The 22,394-nt window shown below is 48.0% G+C and overlaps 1 protein-coding gene across 1 annotated transcript in view; it reads left to right on the top strand.

Annotated features, from left to right (window-relative positions):
* Positions 1–22,394, top strand: part of SEZ6L2 (seizure related 6 homolog like 2) — a 217,059-nt gene that overhangs the window by 48,538 nt on the left and 146,127 nt on the right. The window contains exon 2 of the mRNA XM_069244112.1: positions 2,697–2,858. Coding sequence (XP_069100213.1) covers positions 2,697–2,858 — 162 coding nt within the window. The remainder of the gene's footprint in view (positions 1–2,696; positions 2,859–22,394) is intronic.

Here is a 22,394-nt window from a genome sequence, read left to right on the forward strand (position 1 = left end):
AACTTTTACTATGCAGTCGTGATAAATTACTTACTGGTGGGCATATCTTGATAAGTGAGCTATGTTATGTTTTTTTTTATTTTCTGTATTTTCTAAATAAACTATCTCCTGAGTCGTTGCAATATGAATGAGTTGATGGTGTCCTCTGTGGTAGACTGTAAGTAAGCATGGAGTTAATTTTGAGAACATGTTCTCTACTCTTGCCATGGTGAAAACTCGCTTTGTGAGATATAATATGTAAATGAGATTGAGAATCGGTTTTTTTAGGATCCTCTTCAGTAAGACATTGTGTTACATGATCTCTTCCCAATTATAACAGCACTCTCTGCGATATCATGAGTGGGGGGAAGCATATTATATGTTAGCAAAAACACTGAACTTGTGTGATCTATGATTTTGGTAAGAAACCATTTTCTGTGATATCAGCTGTGAGAAAGTATCTTCTATGAAGTCATCAGCAGTGAGAAAACTATTTTGGAATATCTTTCTGATCTCACCAGCAGAAGCAGCATGTTCTGTGATATCATCTGAAACGCTCAGAGGGTTCATCTGATATCAGCAGTGTCGATCTGATCTCCCAAAAATGTTAGTGCTCTTTGTGATAATGTTGGTGGCATAGTATGTGTTGTTACATTACCAGAAGTGAGACAACCTGTTCTGTGATGTCAACAGCAATGAGACAAATATTTTGTGATGTTATCAGCAGTGAAAAAAAAGGTTTTATGATCTCATCGCCAGTAGGACAAGATGTTTTGTGAAGTCCTCAGTGATGAGATGATGTTTTTTGCGATGCCAGCAGCAGAGAACATTACCTGTGATCAAACGTCATTCATTCTTATGTCTACCTCGTGAGAGAGTGTGTGCCCTAGGATCTCACGGGCACCCAGACAGATGAGACGAGATGTCAGCATCGGCGGGAAAGCATGTTCTTGGAGGGCAGCAGTATTTAGACTACGTGCTCTTGAGATATATGCGTTTGTTTCTATGGTACTTGTATTGCTTGAACGTAGATGAATGGCAGTGAAGAATGGTAGAGGGCAAAAGAAAAAGACCCTGTCAGTGAATGATTGGAGGAGTGGCTGGGTTCAGAGAATAGAACTGGTACTTTATTGTGATGTATGGCTCTTTAAAGAGGTGGATCTTCCAATCTTCCTAAATCGGAGCAGGGTTTGAGTGGTCGTCATGGATATGAGCATGTTGTCCAGATCCTGGGTGCATAAATGAAGAAGGCATGTTGCCTTCTTTTAACATTTCTTCCAGTCTGCTGGTGTCCTGACTGTTGGTGTGCTAAGAGACACCGGAGGTGATGGGCTTGTCATTCCAATAGGCCGGGGGGTGGCAGTCTTAATCGCTTCGTAGCTCATATAGCTGGATATGAAGATAGTGCAGGCCTGCAAAGGGAGCCAGTGGACTTCCATCAACATGGGAGTGGTGCAGTGCTGTAGTCATATTTATTTAGGCTCTTGATATCAGCAGTAGGACAGTGTTTCCTCTAATGTCGCCAGCAGTTAAAAATCAATAATGACAAATCATCGGCCGTGAGGGTTTTTTTCTGATCTCAGGTGCTGAGCCACTGTGTTATGTCACGTGCACAGCATTAATAAAGCGTGCATTCTGACATTATCACTAGTGACAAAGTGTTTTTCGGGCCTCTTCGCAGGCGACAGCTTGTTTTATGATTTCAACCGTGAGATATCTGTACTGTGAGATCTTCAGCAGTGGGGCAGCATATTCCCCGTGCCATGCAACATATTCTGTGATTTCATCAGCAATCATGGTGTCCTTCGTCATAATCAGCATAAACCAACAGCACCGGGAATGTCTGTAGGTGATGCACCATTATTCAGGCAGAACGTCTGTGATTTCAGTAGTGAGAAATTGAGTTTTTGCCTTTTGGACATCATCAGATTCCAGTTCGACGTTTCAGAGCCGTGTTTGTTGATTCCATCACTTGTTCTGTGATGTCATCGGTACCAATAAAGCTTATAGTGTGACGTCATCAGCAGTGGCGCAGTCTGTCCTCTAGTTTCATCACCAGTGAGGTAGCATGTGCTGTGTCACTGGCAGCGACATCGTGGATTCTGTGATGTCATTCAGTCATCTAACCGTGCGTGCTTTGATGCCGTCGGCAGTGCTTCATTATATTCATATTGTGTGATCTCTTTAGCAAGGGGACAGCGTGTTCTCTAATCTAATTAGTCAACAAGCCCTGTCCTGTCATCTGCAGTGCGACAAATTTGTTCGGACGATCGCATGAGGTTTTAAACGCTTTTAAAGCGTATATGTTTACAATTTGCACACAGATCTTTTCAGCTAGTACGTACAACGATTGTTTTTTTTTTTTTTTTTTTTTTGCAGAAGCTCTAAAATACCCCCAACAAACTGTATTTTGTGTTTGTGCACAAAGAGTTGGCCCTCTCCCCCACCATTCACTTCGGTGTTGTGATTCCAGGCCATTTGAACATATGTCTGCATTGCAAAACATTCTGTGGTTGCATTTTCCAATGGTGTTCTAGAATTGCTGTAGGATGGCAAGACACTTACAATGACGTGGTAGTTGTGAATGAGTATGATTTTCTTGGTGGTTGAGTGAGAACACATACGTAACTAACGTTGCAGACACAATCTCCTCTAGGTGCTTAGCATGTGGAAACGATTCACTTTGCCTGACCTTCGTGTGTTTTTGGTGTCCTCAGGTTTACCACTGAAGGAAGAGGAGAGCAGGCTAGAGGTGGGCACAGCCTCCATTCCAACGGCATCAGTGCCAGGTGGGAGCGCCCCAGCTGAGCCCCTGGTCGATTTGTTGACTGGGTCTCTGATGAAGAAAGACTACTTGGGGCACGATGACTTCTTCCCAGGTAAGGCCATGCTGGAGGTGGTAAGTCACATACGAAAGTGCACCATGCTTAATTTGTGTAATTGGTTGCAGATGGTGAGCACCACCGTTTATTTTTGTAGTAGGGACTTTGACAAAGAAGACATGTGAGAAATGCAGAAGGTGAGAAAGAAGAGGAAGATAAGGAACAACGACAGGGAGAAAATAGGGATGCAAAAAGAACCTGCAACGGTGAACCAAAGGGATAGGATTTGTAGGGTGGTACACAAAAGAGGCATTAGAAGGAATCAAGACAGGGGACATATTTATGAGCTCTGTTGCGTCCCTCTTGCACCACGCAATGTGGTGCAAGAGCGACACAAGCCCAAAATGAGATTTATGAAGTCAGGCAAGGTCACCTTGCGGGGCTGAGGGGCTTCATAAACCTGCAGTAAAGCAATGCAGCACAAATCGCTGCATTGCGTTACGCTGCCCCAGGGAAGTGTTCCATGGGTGTTCCCACACACAACCCATGGATTTTGATGCATTCCCAGATTACTACAAGTGGTAGACATGGAAATGCGTCAAAAACCTACACCTCCCCAGGTGATGTGTAACTAGGAGAAATAACTTTATGTCTCCTCATTACGTCCTCTTTCTAGGTGTGCTGCATTCTGCATCACACAAAGAAAGAGAAAAGAGGATTGTTTTTGTACCTGCACAAAAACAATCCTCCTTCACAGGAGTCACCCTTGCACCATAGTGCAAGAGTGCCTGCATTGGTGCTATGCTGCCATAATGGACGCCAGCGCAGGGACAACGGTAGGAATGCTATGTATTCTTTAAAATATGGCTCATTCCTGCCCTTTCTCTGTGACGTAGCACCACTTGCGTCAATTGGCCAGAAATATGACACTAGGCATTCTTGGCATTTATTAACACTGACACTAGACAGCAGAGGTGATGTGTTCCCAAGAAAAGCCTTGAGATCCTGCAGTCAATAATAATAATAATTTATCCATTTGTTTGTTTACTTGAGCACTGAAGTCACTCGCATAGGCACGGTGCCTTGTGATGAATCGGTTTTGTAAATGGAAGCTCTTCCTGGACCATGAGGGAATCAGATTTTATAGAATGATAGGTGGGGATGGGTGGAAAATGAAGGTGAGAGTGTGCGAGAAAGATTAGAGAGTGGTGCTACCTGGTTCCGAATTTTGGATCACTCAAATACAGAGGATATCTGCAATTACCTATTACAAGAGAAGCAAGAACTTGAGGATAAAAATGAAACGGCCGAAGAACAAAGCAGTGGAATGGGAGACTGATAGAGAATGGAGAACTGATTTTAGGTTTAATGTTGTCAACATTGGACCTGGATATGGCATGTGCTTTAAAGTGACATGTTGCTTGTCTTTTGAATGATAGTTTCGATTCTAACCAGAGCTCAATGACCCCCAGTTCATCACTCTCAGAATGACAGAAGTCTCAGCCGCTCCCACCAGAATTAGCACCAGTGACTTGAAAGTTGGATGCACATACTGGAAGTGGGTACTTACTGCCTATCCAAAGGGAGGGTGATTGTTTCTCAGCACTGTGTACCGCAGAAGACCTGGATACTTTTCCCCCAGTAAGGGATTGAGGGCTGCATTCATTTATATCCTATCAAGGCCTCCACTGGAGGAGCTGATATCCTTAGTAACTTTGATCTGGTATCTAAACAATGGCAAAACGTAATTCTTCATAAGCACGTTCAAATTCACTCTGCCTGGTTTTAGGCACCAATGATAAAATTTGATATTATGGTTATTATTTCTAATATTATTTTCTATTGCAGATCCAGATGATGTCTGTCTAATTTTTTTGTTACCTTTGATCATGCTTGTATCTCTTATTTTTAGCTATTTAGGGGGTATTTTTCAAAATGTTTCCTCTTACACACTGGCTTACATTTGGAAGGCATAAATGCAGTGAAATCCAATTGTTAATAACAAATATCTTGCTGTTCTATTACATCAATTGTGAGGCTAGGCCTAGTTCTTGCAATAGAAAATTGCCTAAAACGCAACATCAATACATCACATTTATCCACTCAAAATGGATCAGTTTTTGCAAGGTGGGTAACTGTAGATTTTGGGCCTAGCTCAGCTGGCGCCTAGGGAAAGCTAGCAAATCTGTAGATTTTTAAAAACTAGACCCCTGGTGAAATCCAGGATAGGCTGACTTGCATGGTTCTCACCAGGTTATTGCACCCAGAATCCCTTGCAAACTTCAAACTTTGACTAAAAACACTGTTTCCTCAACTGTCTGTCATGGGAAGTTCTGAGACCTGCAGGAGCCACAAACTTCCTTCCATCCAGCATTGTTCCAAGTCTTCTGATAAAAATAGTACCTCACTTGTGTGGGTAGGTTTAGAGTGTATGTCAGGAAACAGCCCATAACAGAACATGGATGCATCACATCAACAGACCTTTTTTTGCAAATTGGGTAGCTGTAGATTTTGGGCCCTAGCTCAGCTGGCACATAGGGAAACTTTGCAAACCTGCACATTTTTGAAAACTAGACATCTTGGAAAAACCAGGATGAGTGACTTGCATGGGTCTCACCAGGTTGTTTTACCCAGAATCCTTTGAAAGCTCAAACTTTGACTTAATAAAACATATTTCCTCATATTTCTGGGATGGAAAGTTCTGAAATCTGTGGGGAGCCACAAACGTCCTTCCATCTGGCATTACCATAAGTCTTTCAATAAAAATGGTACCTCCCTTGTGTGCCCAAAACACAACATGGATACATAATATTTCCACTCAAAACGGACCCTTTATTTTACGAGGTGTGTAGCTGTGGATTTTGGGCCCTAACTCAGAGGGCACCTAGGAACACCTAGCAAACCTGCACTTGTTAAAAAGTAGTGGGCATATTTACAAGCTTCGTGTATCACAGGTGCGTAACTTTTTGTGATGCACAGGCACTACATAGAACAGGCCCATATCTATAAGACCACGGATATTCACATTGCGGGGCTTTTCATGGCCTTGTAGATATGGAGTAAGGCAATGCAGCATACATCACTGCTTTGCCTTATACTTCATTAGGGAGGCGTACCATGGGTGTTGTTGTGGTGGGAGTTCCCACGCAACACCCATGGGTTTTGATGCATTCCTAGACTTACAAAATTCTTCAAACCTGAGAAAGCGTCAAAACTGTATGCCTCTCCAGGGCAGGCCCAACGAGGAGAAAATCTTTATTTCTCCTCGTTGTTTCCTCTTTACATGTGTGCTGTATTCTGTAGCACACATAGAAAGAGGAAAATGCCTCGCCTTCCTACACAAAACCAATCCTGCTGACAAAGCCGACACCCTTGCACCATGGTGGAAGGGTGCCTGCGTTGGTGCTAGGCAGCAATTTGTGTGCCAGCGTAAGGGGAAGGACAGAAATGCACCGTATCTTGTAGATAAAGTGCATTTCTGCTCTTTCCATGTAGCACAGTGCAGCGCAGCAGGTCACTTGCTGCGCTGCCATGCGCCACAGGGCTTGTAAATATGCCACCAGACACATGGGGGAATCCAGGGTGAGGTGACTTTTATGGGTCTCACGATATTGTTTCACCCAGAATCCCTTGCAAACCTTAAAGTTTGACTAAAAACACATTTTCCATCAAATTTCTGTGATTGAAAGTTCTGTAATCTGGAGGGAGCCACAAACCTTTCTCCATCCAGCATCCACCTGAGTCTTTTGATAAAAATGGTACCCCACTGGTGTGGGTAAACCTAGAGCCACAACAAGAAATGGCCCAAAATGCAACATGGATAATATCAAATTTTTCCACCCCAACCTGACCTTTTGTTTTTTGTTGCAAAGTGAGTAGCTGTAGATTTTGACCCCTAGCTCAGCTGGTAGCTAGGAAAACCTGTTGAATCCCTACATTTAAAAAAACTAAACACCTAGGTGAATCCAGAATAGGGTGACTTGAATGGCTTTCACCGGGTTTATTTACCCAGAATTCCTGCAAACTTTGACTAAAAACACATTTTCCTCACATTTCTGTAATGGAAACTTCTGGAATCTAGGTGGAGCCACAAATCTCCTCCCACCCAGCATTCTCTAAGTCTCCCGATAAAAATAGTACCTCACTTGTGTGGGTAGGCCTAGTGGTTACAACAGGAATAGGCCCAAAATACAACATGAATACATCATATTTTTCCCCTCAAAACTGACCCGTTGTTTTGTAAAGTGGGTGGTGTGGATTTTGGGCCCTAACTGAAGGGGTACCTAGGAAACCTAGCAAACCTGCATATTTTTTTTTTTAAATAGACACCTAGGAGAACCTGGAGTGGGGTGACTTGTGTGACTCTCGCCAGCTAGTAAGAATCCCTTGCGAACCTCAAACTTTGACAAAAAAAACACACATTTTCCTAAAATGTCTGTGATGCAAAGTTCTGGAATTTGTGGGGAGCCGCAAACTTCCTTCCACCCAGCATTCCCCTAAGTCTTCCAATAAAACTTGTACCCAACTTGTCTGGAAAGGTCTACTGATCATGCCAGGAAATGTCCCAATATGCAGCATAGATACATTACATTTCTCCACCAAACGTTGACCTGTTTAATGCAGAGTGGGTAGCTGTGGATTTTGGGCCCTAACTCATGCAGCACTTAGGGAACCCTAGCAAACCTACACATAAAAAAAAACTAACTAGGGGAGTCCAGGGTGGTGTGCCTTGTGTGGGTCCCATAAGGCTTTTCAAACCACGATCACATGAAAACCTCAAACTTTGCCTGAAATCATGCATTTTCCTTACATTTCTATGATGGAAACTTTTGGAATATGCAGAAACCCACAACATTCCTACCATTCAGCATTACCCTACTTGTGCAGATAAAAACACTGCCCCACTTGTGTGGCTGGGCCTAGTGCCCACAACAGGAATAGATTAAACCAAGATCAGTTGGAGCTCTTGTGTGGGAGCTCCTGTTGACCTTGGTTTGATCTGTTCCTCGGGGCATATCTTCATGGGGGTGTTTGGGGTTTTACAACCCTAAACATATGTATTTTCTGCAAAATAGTTGGGTATAGGTGCTTTCAGTCGGGTTTGGTGATGTGTCTGTTGGACTTCAGGATCTTGACATGCAGACAGACAAAAAAATCGCATGCACACACCATTTTGAAAGTCTTAAAAAATGATGGTTAACAAAATATTGTTTTTTTCCTCCCTTAGTACCCTACCAACTTTATTTCTCTTCCTTGCTATTGCCCCTTAAGCCCCTCTCATGAATCCTGCTTGTCATATAATATATTTTACAGTGACGGCGGGTAATTTTAAGAGGGAGGGGGACGGGCAGCACACTCACACTCATGCATTCACACATGCACACACATCCTTTCACAACACTCATCAACATTGAAACATACAAGCATGCAACAAACATTAATTTAAAAACACACACACACACTTACCTTCACACACACACACACACACATGGTCCCAGGAGGGTTGGGAATGCTGCCTTCCCTCACTGGCTGACCTTAGGACAGCCAGTGAGGGAAGGCAGCAGTCCCAACTTCATCACAGAGTGGGACGGGGTCAGTGAGACTTCTGACGCCACCCCACACTGTGACGAGGTGTCTCTGATTGACACTCTCCCTGGGCGCTTCAGGGCTTAAACCTGGAGCGCTCAGGTCGAAGTCAATGGGTGATGCTTCCCCTCGTCACCAAGGGGAAGGGCCTCAAGGCACCTTTGCTGAGCTGAGAAGGTCATGTCCATAGGAGCTGTGACCGCTTCAGCCCAGCAAAGTTCAGCTCAAGCAGCCAGGAGTCTGCGCATGTCTCACTCCTGGCTGCCTGTTCTGAACATGAAGAGTGTCTGTCAGGCTGACCTTTGCTCGGCCTGACAGGCACAATTCATGAGGGGCAAAAGTTTGGGGGGTATGGCCCCTCCACCCTAAAGGACGGGCCGTGGCTGATATTTTAAATTTATATGTCTGCGTGAATGTTGGAAAACCTGAAGTTCATTCCCCACCAATCCTACTGACCAAGCTACGTCACTGCCATTCCTGTCACGGGCTCTAGGCCCACCCATATAAGCTAGGCAGCGTTCTTACTGGCAGAAGTGGGGCAATGCTGGGTTTTAGGAATTTTGTGAATTCCAGAAGTTTCCATCAAAGAAATGTAAGGAAAATGTGTGAGTTCAGGCAAAGTTTTGGGTTTGGAGGACATCGTGGGAAAGACAAACTTATGGAGGAGTCACACAAGGCACACCACCCTGGAATACCCTGTTTGTTTACTTTAAAAAAATGTATGTGGTTAGTAGGTTTCCATGGGTGGCGGCCGAGCACGGCCCCAAATTCCACAGATACCCCTATTGGTGATCTCTCTGTGTAGTACTTTAGGGCCTTTTGTGTAAAAGTCTCTTAGCCCACCTACAGAAGTGAGGATCCATTTTTATCAGTAGACTTGGGGAAATGCTGTGTGGTAGGAAATGTGTGGGTCCTTGCAGATTCAAGAAGTTTTCCTCATAGAAATCCGAGGAAATGGTGTATTTTAGTCAACATTTGAAGTTTGCAGTGCATTGTGGGTAGGAAAATGGTGAGGGATGTATGTGAAGTACATCACCCTGAACTTCCCGCAGATGTCTAGTTCTCACAACTGTCTGGGTCTGGTAGGTTTTTCCAGGTGGCAGCCTACCCAAGAGAAAAATGCTGCCATTCACCGTTGCAAGTGAGGCGATAATGAGGGCTGGCTACACTCTCCTGTCCTTTTAGTAAATTCAACACCCAAGAGAATCGAAAGTTCTCTCGCCTGCCATTGGGATGGGATGCTTTAGTCTGCAGGGGTGCAAAAAGACTGTTGAGGTTTTAGGGGTGAAGGCGGGGCCTGATGTTAAAATGGGGAAGACCCACCCCATTATTTTATTAAAAATATATATTGCTGCAATACATTGGGCGTTCTGCCTCTCAGGGGGGTAGATCAGGGGTAATTATCCCACCTGCCTCCCCCAGGGGGGGGGTAAGAAAGACTGTTGGCCCATTTAGTTGGGTGAGGGTATGGACATGCCCATGGTGGACAGCACCCACCACTATATTTGTTTTAAAAATCCCTAGCATCTAGTGAGCTTTCTGCCCCCATTGGAGCAGATCGTGGTAATTAGCCTCATCTGCCCCCCAGGGGGTAGAACAACTGTTTCCCCATTTACTTGGAGTGTGGGTTTAGTCATACAGCCCCATCCCTATATTTAAAGAAAATCCCTGCTTTGTAGTTGGCATTCTGTCCCCTGGGGGCAGATGGGGGGTAACTACCCCCAGAATGACTCTCTCTCTTGTTGAGGAGGCAGTATGGCTATGCTCATGGTGTCTTTCCTTAGTGTCTAGCGGGCTTTCTGCCCCCCTAGGGAGTGGGAGATTGGAGTAATAACCGCCATCTGCCCACAAGAGGAAACAGAAAAACTGTCCCTATAGTTTTTTGGGAGTGGTGCATGACCATGTCCATAATGGGCAGCCCCCAACCCCTATAATTATTTTAAAACATTGACTGTGGTGTCCTGTAGGCTTTGTGCACACCCCACCCCCACTGGGGGGAGATCAGGGTAACTACCCTATCTGCCCCCCAGGGAGGGGAGAAAGACTGATACATGAAATGGGAGTGGGGGAGCACAAGGCCTTTCCCAAGGGGCCACTCCCCCAAAATCCTTGATGTCTACTGGGTGGATCCCTGCTTGGGGATCCCTCTCCTGTGGTGATCCCCAAGCAGAGATCCACTGTGGAGGAATATCTTTGGAAAGGGGAGATTCCTTCCATTCCAATGACACCTCGACACTCCAGTCAGTTCTTGAGGGCTGAGATATGCCCGAGCACTGATACAGTAAAAGTAAAAGGTTCCCATCGGCTTATTTTACTTTCACTTTAGTGTAATGATTTCAGCACGCTCAGCGCACTGATCTTCATTATACTAAGTAAAAAACAAGACTCTGGCTGCTCCGGAAGCCCTTCGTAGGGGCAGCCCGAGTTTAAAAAATAATAAAGGATTCCCTCTGGTGCTCTGCACCAGAGAGGTCTTTATGTGCCTCCCCATTATCAGCCAATGACTGGTTCCCGCACTGGGGATGAAGTGCAGCCATCTGCCATAGACCAACGGCTGCACTTAAAATGTTAATCTTTGTTATTCATGACTTGTATAAAAACATTTGGATTATCCTTATTATATTGCAAGTACTATAACGCCTATTTCATTGAATGCTTTTCACTTGTATTTAGCATGAAATTTAGGGCATTGCAACCAATTAAAAGGCTGTCATTATTACTACCATTATTAATATTATCATTATTTTTATGGTCAGACAACTAAGTGGGTGGTACACTTTTTTTTAAAGACAATCAATCAATCAGTTTTTGTAAAGCGCAACTACTCACCCGTGAGGGTCTCAAGGCGCTGGGGGAGGGACTTGGCCTCATCCAAAGAGCCAAGTCTTGAAGATCTTCCTAAAGATAGTGAGCTTTTTCTGAGGTGCATGGGCAGGTTGTTCCAGTTCTTAGCTTCGAGGTAGGTGAAAGACCTTCCTTCAGCAGTGGTTTTCCGTGCGCATGGGATGGTGGCTAGTGTCTGCTGGGCCCTGCGGAGTGGTCTGGTGGGATTATGGAAGGAGATGCAATGGTTCAGGTAGGCTGGTCCGATGTTGTGAATGGCCTCGTAGGTGTGGGTGAGCAGTTTGAAGATTATTCGTTTGTCCCCCGGGAACCAATGGAGGGTTCTCACATGCTGTGAGATATGTTCCTGGTGAGAAAGGTTCAGGACGAGTCTGGCGGTGGCGTTTTGGATGAGTTGCAGTTTCCTGATGATTTTGTTGTGGTGCCAGCGTAGAGTGCGTTGTCGTAGTCCAGCTTGCTTGTGACTAATGGTTGAGTGACTGTCTTATGGCACTTGTTTGAAGATTTTGTGGAGTTGGCGGAGTGTGTGCCAGCAGTAGAAGGTGACCGCGTTTACCTGTTGCGTCATTGATAGGGAAGAGTCGAGGATGATTCCTAGTTTGGTGGTGTGGTCAGTCGGAGAAGGCGGGGCGCTGAGCAATGTGGGCCAACAGGAGTTTCCGAAGATGATGAGCTTGGGTTTGTCTGAGTTGAGCTTGAGGCAACTCTCTCTCATCCAGGCAGTAATGGCTTCATTTCTTCTGTGGAAGTTTAACTTGGCTTTGTCCGGGTCTTCATTGAGGGATATGATGAGTTGTGTGTCATTGGTGTATGACATGGTGTTCATTCCATGACCTCTGATGATGGCTGCAAGCAGGGCCATGTAGACGTTGAAGAGAGTTGGGTTCAGGGAGGATCCCTGAGGAACTCTGCAACTGACTTCTGTTGGTTTGGATGTGTAGGGTGGGAGCCTGACTCTCTGTGTTCTTCCGAAGAGGAAGGAGTGGATCCATTTCAAGGCTTTTCCACAGATTCCTACGCTGTGGAGTCTGGTGCATAAGGTGCTGTGGGAGACCATGTTGAAGGCTGCTGAGAGGTCGAGGTGTATGAGTGCTGTGGTGTGGCTGCGGTCGAAGAGTGTGCAGATGTCATCGGTGGCTGCAAGAAGAGCTGGCTCCGTGCTGTGGTTGCTGCGAAAGCCAGACTGGGAGGTGTCCAGAGAATTGTTGTCTTCGATGAATTACTGCAGCTGTGAGTTGATAGCCTTTTCCAGTACTTTGGCCGGGTAGGGTAACAGTGAGATGGGCCAGAATATTTTTAGCTCTGATGGGTCAGACGAGGGTTTCTTCAGGAGGGAGCGTATCTCAGCATGTTTCCAGTCCATGGGGAAGGTGGCTGTGTTGATTGATCAGTTCAGCATCTTGCAGAGCTCGGTACCGATGGATGCGCTGGCATTGTTGTAGATGTGGTGGGGGCAGGGGTCTGTGGGAGCTCCAGAGTGACTGCTGTTCATGATGCTTTCAGTTTCTTCAGTGGTGAGAGTGGACCAGCTGTGGATGGTTTGGGTGGGTTCTTGGGGGTTGGGTCGATCATAGGTTCAGATGCTTGGCAGGATCTCCGGGAGGAAGCTGTCATAAATGTCCTTGATCTTGCGGTGAAAGAAGGTAGTCAGTTTGTCGCAGAGGACTTGCGACAGGGAGATGTTGGTGGCTTTGGAGGGGGGATTGGTGAACTTGTTGATCACTGTGAAGAGTTCTTACGTGTTGTGGGTGGAGGAGCTGATGCGTTCACGGAGTGCATTTTTTTTCACGTTCTTGATGCGTTTGTGGTGGGTGGCAGTGTCAGCTCTGAAGGAGGTGAGGTCTTCGTAGATTTTGCTGTTTCTCCATTTCTTCTCTAGGCACCTGCAGGTGCGCTTGGAATATTGCAAATCCAATCTTGCAAAGGTGGTGACCCAGCTGGCTTTTCTTGGGATGCGTTTGACTGAAGTTAATCGGAGGGGGGTTAGGGCATCAGCGCATTCAGTTGTCCAGGAGTTGAGGTTGCGTGCTGAGGTGTTGGCATCGTCAGATAGGTGCGGGGGTGATTTGGCAAGTGTCGTGGTGAGTTGCTCGTCAGTGATTTTGTTAAATTTTCTGTGGGGAGCCCTGGGGAGCCGGATGTGGGTGTGGTGATGGTGAAGTGTAGGCAGTAGTGGTCTGTCCAGTCTGGGGTAGAGATGTTCTCGATCGTAATCCGGTTGCTTGAGGTGAAAATGGAGTCCAGTGTGTGTCCTGCGGCATGCGTTGCCTGAGGCCGAGGGTGGCGAGGTTGTTGAGTAGGGAGGTGGTGTTTTGGTCGTTACAGTCCTCAAGGTCGAAATTCAGGTCACCGAGAAGGAGGTAGTCAGAGGATGCCAGTGCATGGGGGTGGTGATTTCTACAATGCCGTTGTTGAATGCTGGGTGGGGGCCGGGCGGTCTGTAGACCAGAATGCCATGGAGGGAGGAGTTGTGGTTGGCGTGGATCATTAAGTGAAGGTGTTCCATTGTAGTGCAGTGTTCCTCCGCGTTGATCGTGATGCCTATCAAGGACTTATGTACGACTGCCAGTCCTCTGCCCAGATGAGAGGGCCGGTCCTTACTTAGGATATTGCAGCCATCCAGGATAGCAATGTCTGGCCCAGAGGTAGGGTTGGTCCAGGTCTCGGTAAGGAATGCGATGTCTGGTTGGGCAGAGTCGATCAGGTCCCAGATTTCAGTGATGTGCTTATGGAGGGTGCATATATTCAGAAGGAGGCAGTTGATGAAGTTGTGGTGGGTGTCGGTGGTTTCGGGTGTGGGGTGTTCAGGCTGTTTGTTGTGGCTGAAGTTGAGGTTGCAGGTCTGGCAGGAAAAAGGTCTGAAGGTGCCCTTAGGTGATGCAGTGCAGCAGGCGCTGAGATGTCCGTTGTTGAAGCAATGAAGGGTCTTGGCATCGTATTGGAAGGTGGCTGGGGAACGGCTTACAGGAGATCCACGGTTCCTGACGCTGGGTGCGGTCCAGGTGCGGACGGTCTTGCCTTTGGCACACCAGCGGCGCGCCACTGCGTGCGGCCGCCATTAAGAAGGGAAAGGAGGCAGGGGGTTCGGTCAGCTGGGAGGCGGGAGGGCGGGATGTTGCTTTGCGGGGCAGGGAGGCAGGGCCACAGGGGCAGCAGCAGCGCGGGAGGGAGAAAGGGCCGAAAGAGAGAAGGGGACAAAAAAGAAGTAAAAATGGAAAATAAAAGGAAAAAAAGGAAAAATTCAGCATGGCGTAAAGTAGAGGTGGAGGCAGGAATAAAGAGTGAAGTAAAGAGAGAGAGAAAGACTGGAGATACTTATTTGTAGGAGGCCACTAGGCCACCAGGGATGAGGTGCAGGCAGGAGCCTTCGGGTGGAGGAGGGCCTGGAACTGAGTGCCAACAGGCTCTCAGTTTGATCCTGTGGCAGAGACAGCAGCAGCAGAGGTAGCAGTGGGAGGAGCTGGGGAGGGCAACAGATGCTGACCAAGGTCATAGGCGTCGCCCTTTCACAACGCTGCGGCCGCCATGAAGAAGGGGAGGGAGGCAGGGGGATCAGTCAGCTGGGAGGCAGAAGGGTGGGAAGGCACTTTGTAGTGGGTGGAGGGGTAGCAGCGGCAACAGCGGCGTGGGAGGGAGAAAGGGCTGGAAGAGAGGAGAAGGGGACAGAAAAGGAGGAAAAATTTAAAAGAAAAAGAAAAATGCAGCACGACGTAAGGCAGAGGTGGAGGCAGGAGTAAAGAGTAAATTAAGGAGAGAAAGAGAGAGAGAGATTGGAGATACTTGTAGGAGGCCACTAGGCCACCAGGGGTGAGGTGCAGGCAGGAGCCTGAGGGTGGAGGAGGGCCTCAAACTGAGAGTCAGCAGGCTCTCTGTTCGATTCGGTGGCAGAGACAGCAGCAGCAGTGGTAGCAGCAGCAGGTGCTGGAGAGGGCAACAGACGCTGACCGAAGGTCAGACAGGTATTTCCCGATAGCTGACCTTGTGTTTGGAACACAACCTAGTGTCAAACATGGCCAAACATTTACAGTATTTTTTTTTTTTTTTACCTAACATAGCATAGACATTAAAAAAACAGAAATCTGGAAAGCTACCACCTACTATACATGTTGTGGCTATTCATCATGTACTGTAGGTATTGTATACACTTTCAACATCCTATCACTTGACGCACATTTGTCACAATTGATCATTTTTCAGTATTCAAATCCACACAAGGTCACTAGAAGACACTTCTCAATAATCTTTTCATTACTGAATGTCAGAACCCCTTTCAGAGGACCAGGAGCACACATGGGCTACTAGGCCCAAACGTGGTGGTTGATACCTTTTACTCCTGATGTCCCAGGGCTTGACCTACTATGCATCCTGCTCAACTGGGCAAAGTACCCCTTCTACACTCTCAGTGGTAGCTGTGGCCGAACGGTCAAGACTCCCTTGAGGTGGGGTATGTAGATAACGGCTCAATAAACACGGCTCATAACTCAAAATGCAAACAGTACAAACAATAAATCAATGTCCAGCCAAATACTTGCTTTTATAAGAAAGTAGTATTCTATTTCTAACTCTACACATGCAAAGGAATACAACATTCAGAAGCTACACAATCTCCCTTGAGGTCAGCTCGTCCCACCTTCCCTCGTGTAACATGTCCAGGGTTATTCCCCATTCACTGGTGGCCCCATCAGAAAATGCAAATTGTCAGGCTATACTCAAGAGTTCTTCCTTCTGACCTTTTAGGAAATTAGTCAAAAGTGTTAATGGTGTTGCAGCAACCTTTTAGCAGCAAGTCCCCTGGGGGGCCCAAATGCCAAGTTTCTGTGTTACCGCTACAGCAGTATGGTATTATTCAGTGGTGCAGCTAGTGCCCTCTCTTTGGGCGCTGTCCAGTCTGGATCCTGTACGGTGAAGTCAGGTGGCATGTAATCTGCATGGCAGCACCCCGCAATGCCGGCTCTGCCTGTCAAGCATTGCTGCTGGTCAATTTCCAGTGATAGTATCTTCTCCCACTCTGCCGACACAAAGGTAAGTTGTTCTTCCCCCTAGCAAGGGGGGCTATGAGTGCTGGTGTGATCCTCTGGCTCCTGACCAGAGCTCCAACGAGGGTGCAATACCTATGGCAGTATCTCAGCGATCCTCTGGTATTTTGTCATGAGCAGATGATGACGTGCTGGCTCAAAACCCTGGTCATAGCAGTTCTTCTTCGATCTGGGGCAACAGCTCGAACTCTAGGCCAAAGTTGTACAAGCAGCCCCTCCTTTCATTGCAGGTTGCTGCGGCACTCAAGATCAAGGTGCAGACCCCTGCAGTCTCTCCTGGCATACGGGGTCACTGATCTCTGCAGTCACAGGGCCTGTGCATCTGGCCAGACTCAGTTCACCTGCGACCCCCCTTTGGGATACGGGACGCAGAGTGCAGCTTGATTCTTCCTGCTCAGTGCTTCAGATACAGCTCAGAACAATGTGGCCCTCTCCTGGCATATGAGGGTTGCAGAGCTGATACTGCACAGGGGCAATGGCCCGATTAGTGCATAGCCTCACACCTTGCTTAGGGAATCCTCCCCACTGGACCTCGCTCCCTTTAACATTCTCCTCTCCCACACAGGGCACACTGTTCTTGGCAAGCAGGGAGGCAATGGTAGTCCAGGGCAGGTGATGCTGGTGATCTTGGCAATGTCCTGTCACGTAGCAGGGACATTTCCCCCAGTCCTGGTCACAGGCAGAAGTCTTACAGAGCTTTCCCTTCTCACAAAGCTCATCTGGCTGCTTGGTACATGAAACATTTTTGGGGATTCAACCTTCTTTTTTTATAGTCCATTTCCAGACAGCAAACGTAATTAAGGGTCTGGGTCTTTGACATTTTATGTTGGGTTTCTGGTTCTTTGGAAGTGGGCACTTCTTTTTCTTCATGAAGGAGGTCTGCCACAGCAGGCACAACTCTGAAGCTGACTGTCCACAATGTAATTCATGTAAGTGACCAGAGTTTTCACCTGGATGCAAGCCACAGTGATTTGTGCATCAGAGGGTTAATCCCAGACCCCCGTCTCTAGTCTTTATGATTCCATTATCTGCCTTGCCTCCCTAAATGGGATGTGTCTATGCTCCTTCCTTGTGCTCTATCACTGAATCAAAGAGCAGTCTTTTTTAATGTAAAGAACGTTTCTTACCCCCATTGTGTCCTCACCCAGCACTTAGGGGGTCATTCCGACCCCGGCGGGCGGCAGAAGCCGCCCGCCTGGCGGGAACCGCCAAAAGACCGTACAGCGGTCAAATGACCGCGGTGGTCATTCTGACTTTCCCGCTGGGCTGGCGGGCGACCGCCAGAAGGCCACCCGCCGGCCCAGCGGGAAAGCCCCTTCAACAATGAAGCCGGCTCCGAATGGAGCCGGCGGAGTTGAAGGGGTGCGACGGGTGCAGTGGCACCCGTCGCGATTTTCAGTGCCTGCACAGCAGACACTGAAAAACTTTATGGGGCCCTATTAGGGGGCCCCACGACACCCGTTCCCGCCATCCTGTTCCTGGTGGTATTTACCGCCAGGACCAGGATGGCGGGAAGGGGGTCGGAATCCCCATGGCGGTGCTGCAAGCAGCGCCGCCATGGCGGATTCCTTGGGCCAGGGGTAAACCGGCGGGAAACCGCCGGTTGCCCTTTTCTGACCGCGGCTTTACCGCCGCGGTCAGAATGGCCCTGCAAGCACCGCCAGCCTGTTGGCGGTGCTTCCGCGGTCCCCGGCCCTGGCGGTCATGGACCGCCAGGGTCGGAATGACCCCCTTAGTCTGGAGGGATTCCTCTCCTGATCAGGTCTTCACTAGGCAGGCCTAACCTTCCCAAAATGGAACCCAGGGTCCATGCAGTGAACTATTGGAAGCACATTCACTCATTGTACATTCATATCACACTTCCAGTTCAGCACTTATACTTCTATGTATTGTACTCTCACATGTAACCATGTACCCAGCACACATATTTAGCCGGCTCACAATGTTCAGCACTGAAGCCTTTACCTTTAACCAGAGTGTGTTGGTTCTAAACACATGCACTGTTAGCACACACACTATGCGGGTGATTCTAATTCTGGCGGGCGGCGGAGGCCGCCCGCCAGAATTCCGCCCCCATAATACCGCTCCGCGGTCAGAAGACCGCGGAGGGTATTATGAGTTTTTCCCTGGGCTGGCGGGCGGTCTCCAAAAGACCGCCCGCCAGCCCAGGGAAAAACTCCCTTCCCACGAGGATGCCGGCTCGTAATCGAGCCGGCGGAGTGGGAAGGTGCGACGGGTGCAGTAGCAGCCGTCGCGTATTTCAGTGTCTGCAAGGCAGACACTGAAATACCTTGCGGGGCCCTCTTACGGGGGCCCCTGCCGTGCCCATGCCATTGGCATGGGCACGGCAGGGGCCCCCAGGGGCCCCGCGACCCCCCCTACCGCCATCCTGTTCATGGCGGCTTTCCCGCCATGAACAGGATGGCGGTAGGGGGGGTCAGAATCCCCCATGGCGGCGCAGCAAGCTGCGCCGCCATGGGGGATTCTGAGGGCAGCGGTAAACCGGCGGGAGACCGCCGGTTTACCCTTTCTGACCGCGGCCAAAGCGCCGCGGTCAGAATGCCCTGCGGGGCACCGCCGGCCTGTCGGCGGTGCTCCCGCCGACCCTCGCCCCGGCGGTCAAAGACCGCCGGGGTTAGAATCAGCCCCTATGTGTGCACTGCAGAACTCTGCACCCTTCATGATTTGTACTTTATGCAAGCACACATACACCTAAGACAGGCCTATGTCATAGACCCATACATGACCTGTGTTCGCCTATGGCAAAAAAAAAAGATCAGCATTAGGGATCCAGACAGCAATGCAGTTGGGCACTCAGGCCAGTGGTACACATCTCATACTATACAGAGGACTTTTCCAACCCAACACTTACATGTCAGACAGTCTAAAAATGGACATTGCATAATTTATTTACCTAGTCCTTCTCAATCACCATTTATTCTGCAGTTTGAGCAAAGGATCAGGCTTTGCCTACAAAATATTTGATTGGCGGCAATCATTCTAAATATATTCCTTGATTTCTCTAGTGAGCTTTACACTTTTCTTCCCACCACATATCCAATAGTAATACCACTTAAATACTTGCAGCAAACATAGAAACAAACTTCAATAAATCTTATTGTTCCTCCATTTTGGTTCCTCTTAGCCAGTTGCCAAAGCATTCAAACATGTAGATGACAAACATTCACCAAAAAACAAAAACACAACAAGAGTTTTATGATGAATCGTTAATATTAATAGCCTACCCTGGGCATTATAACAAAAATATTCCAAAATATAGACACACAACAATAATTCACGTTTAGAGACTGCATACCTATGTTCAGTATCACTCAACGTAGGAAATGTGCATGCCTCAACCACCCTGTCTCACCATATGCCTGCAATGATCCAGCCACTTGTCCATCTGTGATGGCATCCACAAAGAGTATTCATAATTTGTCCATGCAAATCAATTAAAAGTGAGTACATGAATAATAGCAGACTTTACATTTACAAATGCTTCATGCTGATTTTACCATTACACTTTAAACCCCTTTAATTATGGAGCAAACACTTTAGCAGGAGTTTTTTATGAATTGGTGTAGGAAGTTGGCTCTGTATGCACTATTTCAAAGTAAGGAATAGTATGCACAGAGTCCAAGGGTTCCCCTTAGAGGTAAGATAGTGGCAAAAAGAGATAATACTAATGCTCTATTTTGTGGTAGTGTGGTCGAGCAGTAGGCTTATCAAAGGAGTAGTGTTAAGCATTTGTTGTACATACACAAGCAATAAATGAGGAACACACTCAGAGACAATTCCAGGCCAATAGGTTTTTGTATAGAAAAATATATTTTCTTAGTTTATTTTAAGAATCACAGGTTCAAGATTTACATGTAATACTTGAAATGAAAGGTATTGCAGGTAGGTATTTTAGGAACTTTGAATTAGCAAAATAGCATATACAGTTTTCACATAAATCACATATAGCTATTTTAAAACTAGACACTGCAATTTTCAACAGTTCCTGGGGGAGGTAAGTGTTTGTTAGTTTTTGCAGGTAAGTAAACCACCTACGGGGTTCAAGTTTGGGTCCAAGGTAGCCCACCGTTGGGGGTTCAGAGCAACCCCAAAGTTACCACACCAGCAGCTCAGGGCCGGTCAGGTGCAGAGGTCAAAGTGGTGCCCAAAACGCATAGGCTTCAATGGAGAAGGGGGTGCCCCGGTTCCAGTCTGCCAGCAGGTAAGTACCCGCGTCTTCGGAGGGCAGACCAGGGGGGTTTTGTAGGGCACCGGGGGGGACACAAGTCCACACAGACAGTACACCCTCAGCAGCGCGGGGGCGGCCGGGTGCAGTGTGCAAACACGCGTCAGGTTTGTAATTGAAATTAATGGGAGACCAAGGGATCTCTTCAGCAATGCAGGCAGGCAAGGGGGGGCTCCTCGGGGTAGCCACCACCTGGGCAAGGGAGAGGGCCTCCTGGGGGTCACTCCTGCACTGGAGTTCGGATCCTTCAGGTCCTGGGGGCTGCAGGTGCAGAGTCTTTACCAGCGGTCGGGATCTGAGGAACAGGCAGTCGCGGTCAGGGGGAGCCTCGGGATTCCCTCTGCAGGTCTCGCTGTGGGGGCTCAGGGGGGGCAACTCTGGCTACTCACGGTCTCGCAGTCGCCAGGGAGTCCTCCCTGAAGTGTTTGTTCTCCACAAGTCGAGCCGGGGGTGTCGGGTGTAGAGTAGCAAGTCTCACGCTTCCAGCGGGAAACGCAGGTTGTTTTAAAGTTGCTCCTTTGTTACAAAGTTGCAGTCTTGGGTGAACAGAGCCGCTGTCCTCAGGAGTTCTTGGTCCTTCTAGAGCAGGGCAGTCCTCTGAGGCTTCAGAGCTCGCTGGTCCCTGGGGAGAGCGTTGCTGGAGCAGTGTCTTTAGAAGGGGGGAGACAGGCCGGTAGAGCTGGGGCCAAAGCAGTTGGTGTCTCCGTCTTCTCTGCAGGGTTTTTCAGCTTAGCAGTCCTCTTCTTCTTAGGTTGCAGGAATCTGAGTTCCTAGGTTCTGGGGAGCCCCTAAATACAGAATTTAGGGGTGTGTTTAGGTCTGGGAGGGCAGTAGCCAATGGCTACTAGCCCTGAGGGTGGCTACACCCTCTTTGTGCCTCCTCCCAAGGGGAGGGGGTCACATTCCTATCCCTATTGGGGGAATCCTCCATCTGCAAGATGGAGGATTTCTAAAAGTCAGAGTCACCTCAGCTCAGGTTGCCTTAGGGGCTGTCCTGACTGGCCAGTGACTCCTCCTTGTTTTTCTCATTATCTCCTCCGGCCTTGCTGCCAAAAGTGGGGCCGTGGCCGGAGGGGGCGGGCAACTCCACTAGCTGGAATGCCCTGGGGTGCTGTAACAAAGGGGGTGACCCTTTGAGGCTCACCGCCAGGTGTTACAGTTCCTGCAAGGGGGAGGTGATAAGCATCTCCACCCAGTACAGGCTTTGTTACTAGCCACAGAGTGACAAAGGCACTCTCCCCATGTGGCCAGCAACATGTCTCGAGTGTGGCAGGCTGTTAAAACCAGTCAGCCTACACGGGTAGTTGGTTAAGGTTTCAGGGGGCACCTCTAAGGTGCCCTCTGGGGTGTATGTTACAATAAAATGTACACTGGCATCAGTGTGCATTTATTGTGCTGAGAAGTTTGATACCAACCTTCCCAGTTTTCAGTGTAGCCATTATGGTGCAGTGGAGTTCGTGCATGACAGACTCCCAGACCATATACTCTTATGGCTACCCTGCACTTACAATGTCTAAGGTTTTGCTTAGACACTGTAGGGGCACAGTGCTCATGCACTGGTGCCCTCACCTATGGTATAGTGCACCCTGCCTTAGGGCTGTAAGGCCTGCTAGAGGGGTGACTTATCTATACTGCATAGGCAGTGTGAGGTTGGCATGGCACCCTGAGGGGAGTGCCATGTCGACTTACTCGTTTGGTCCTCACCAGCACACACAAGCTGGCAAGCAGTGTGTCTGTGCTGAGTGAGGGGTCCCCGGGGTGGCATAAGACATGCTGCATCCCTTAGAGACCTTCCCTGGCATCAGGGCCCTTGGTACCAGGGGTACCAGTTACAAGGGACTTACCTGGATGCCAGGGTGTGCCAATTGTGGAAACAAAAGT

This window comes from Pleurodeles waltl, chromosome 7, assembly GCF_031143425.1.
Source record: "Pleurodeles waltl isolate 20211129_DDA chromosome 7, aPleWal1.hap1.20221129, whole genome shotgun sequence".
Lineage (NCBI taxonomy): Eukaryota > Metazoa > Chordata > Amphibia > Caudata > Salamandridae > Pleurodeles > Pleurodeles waltl.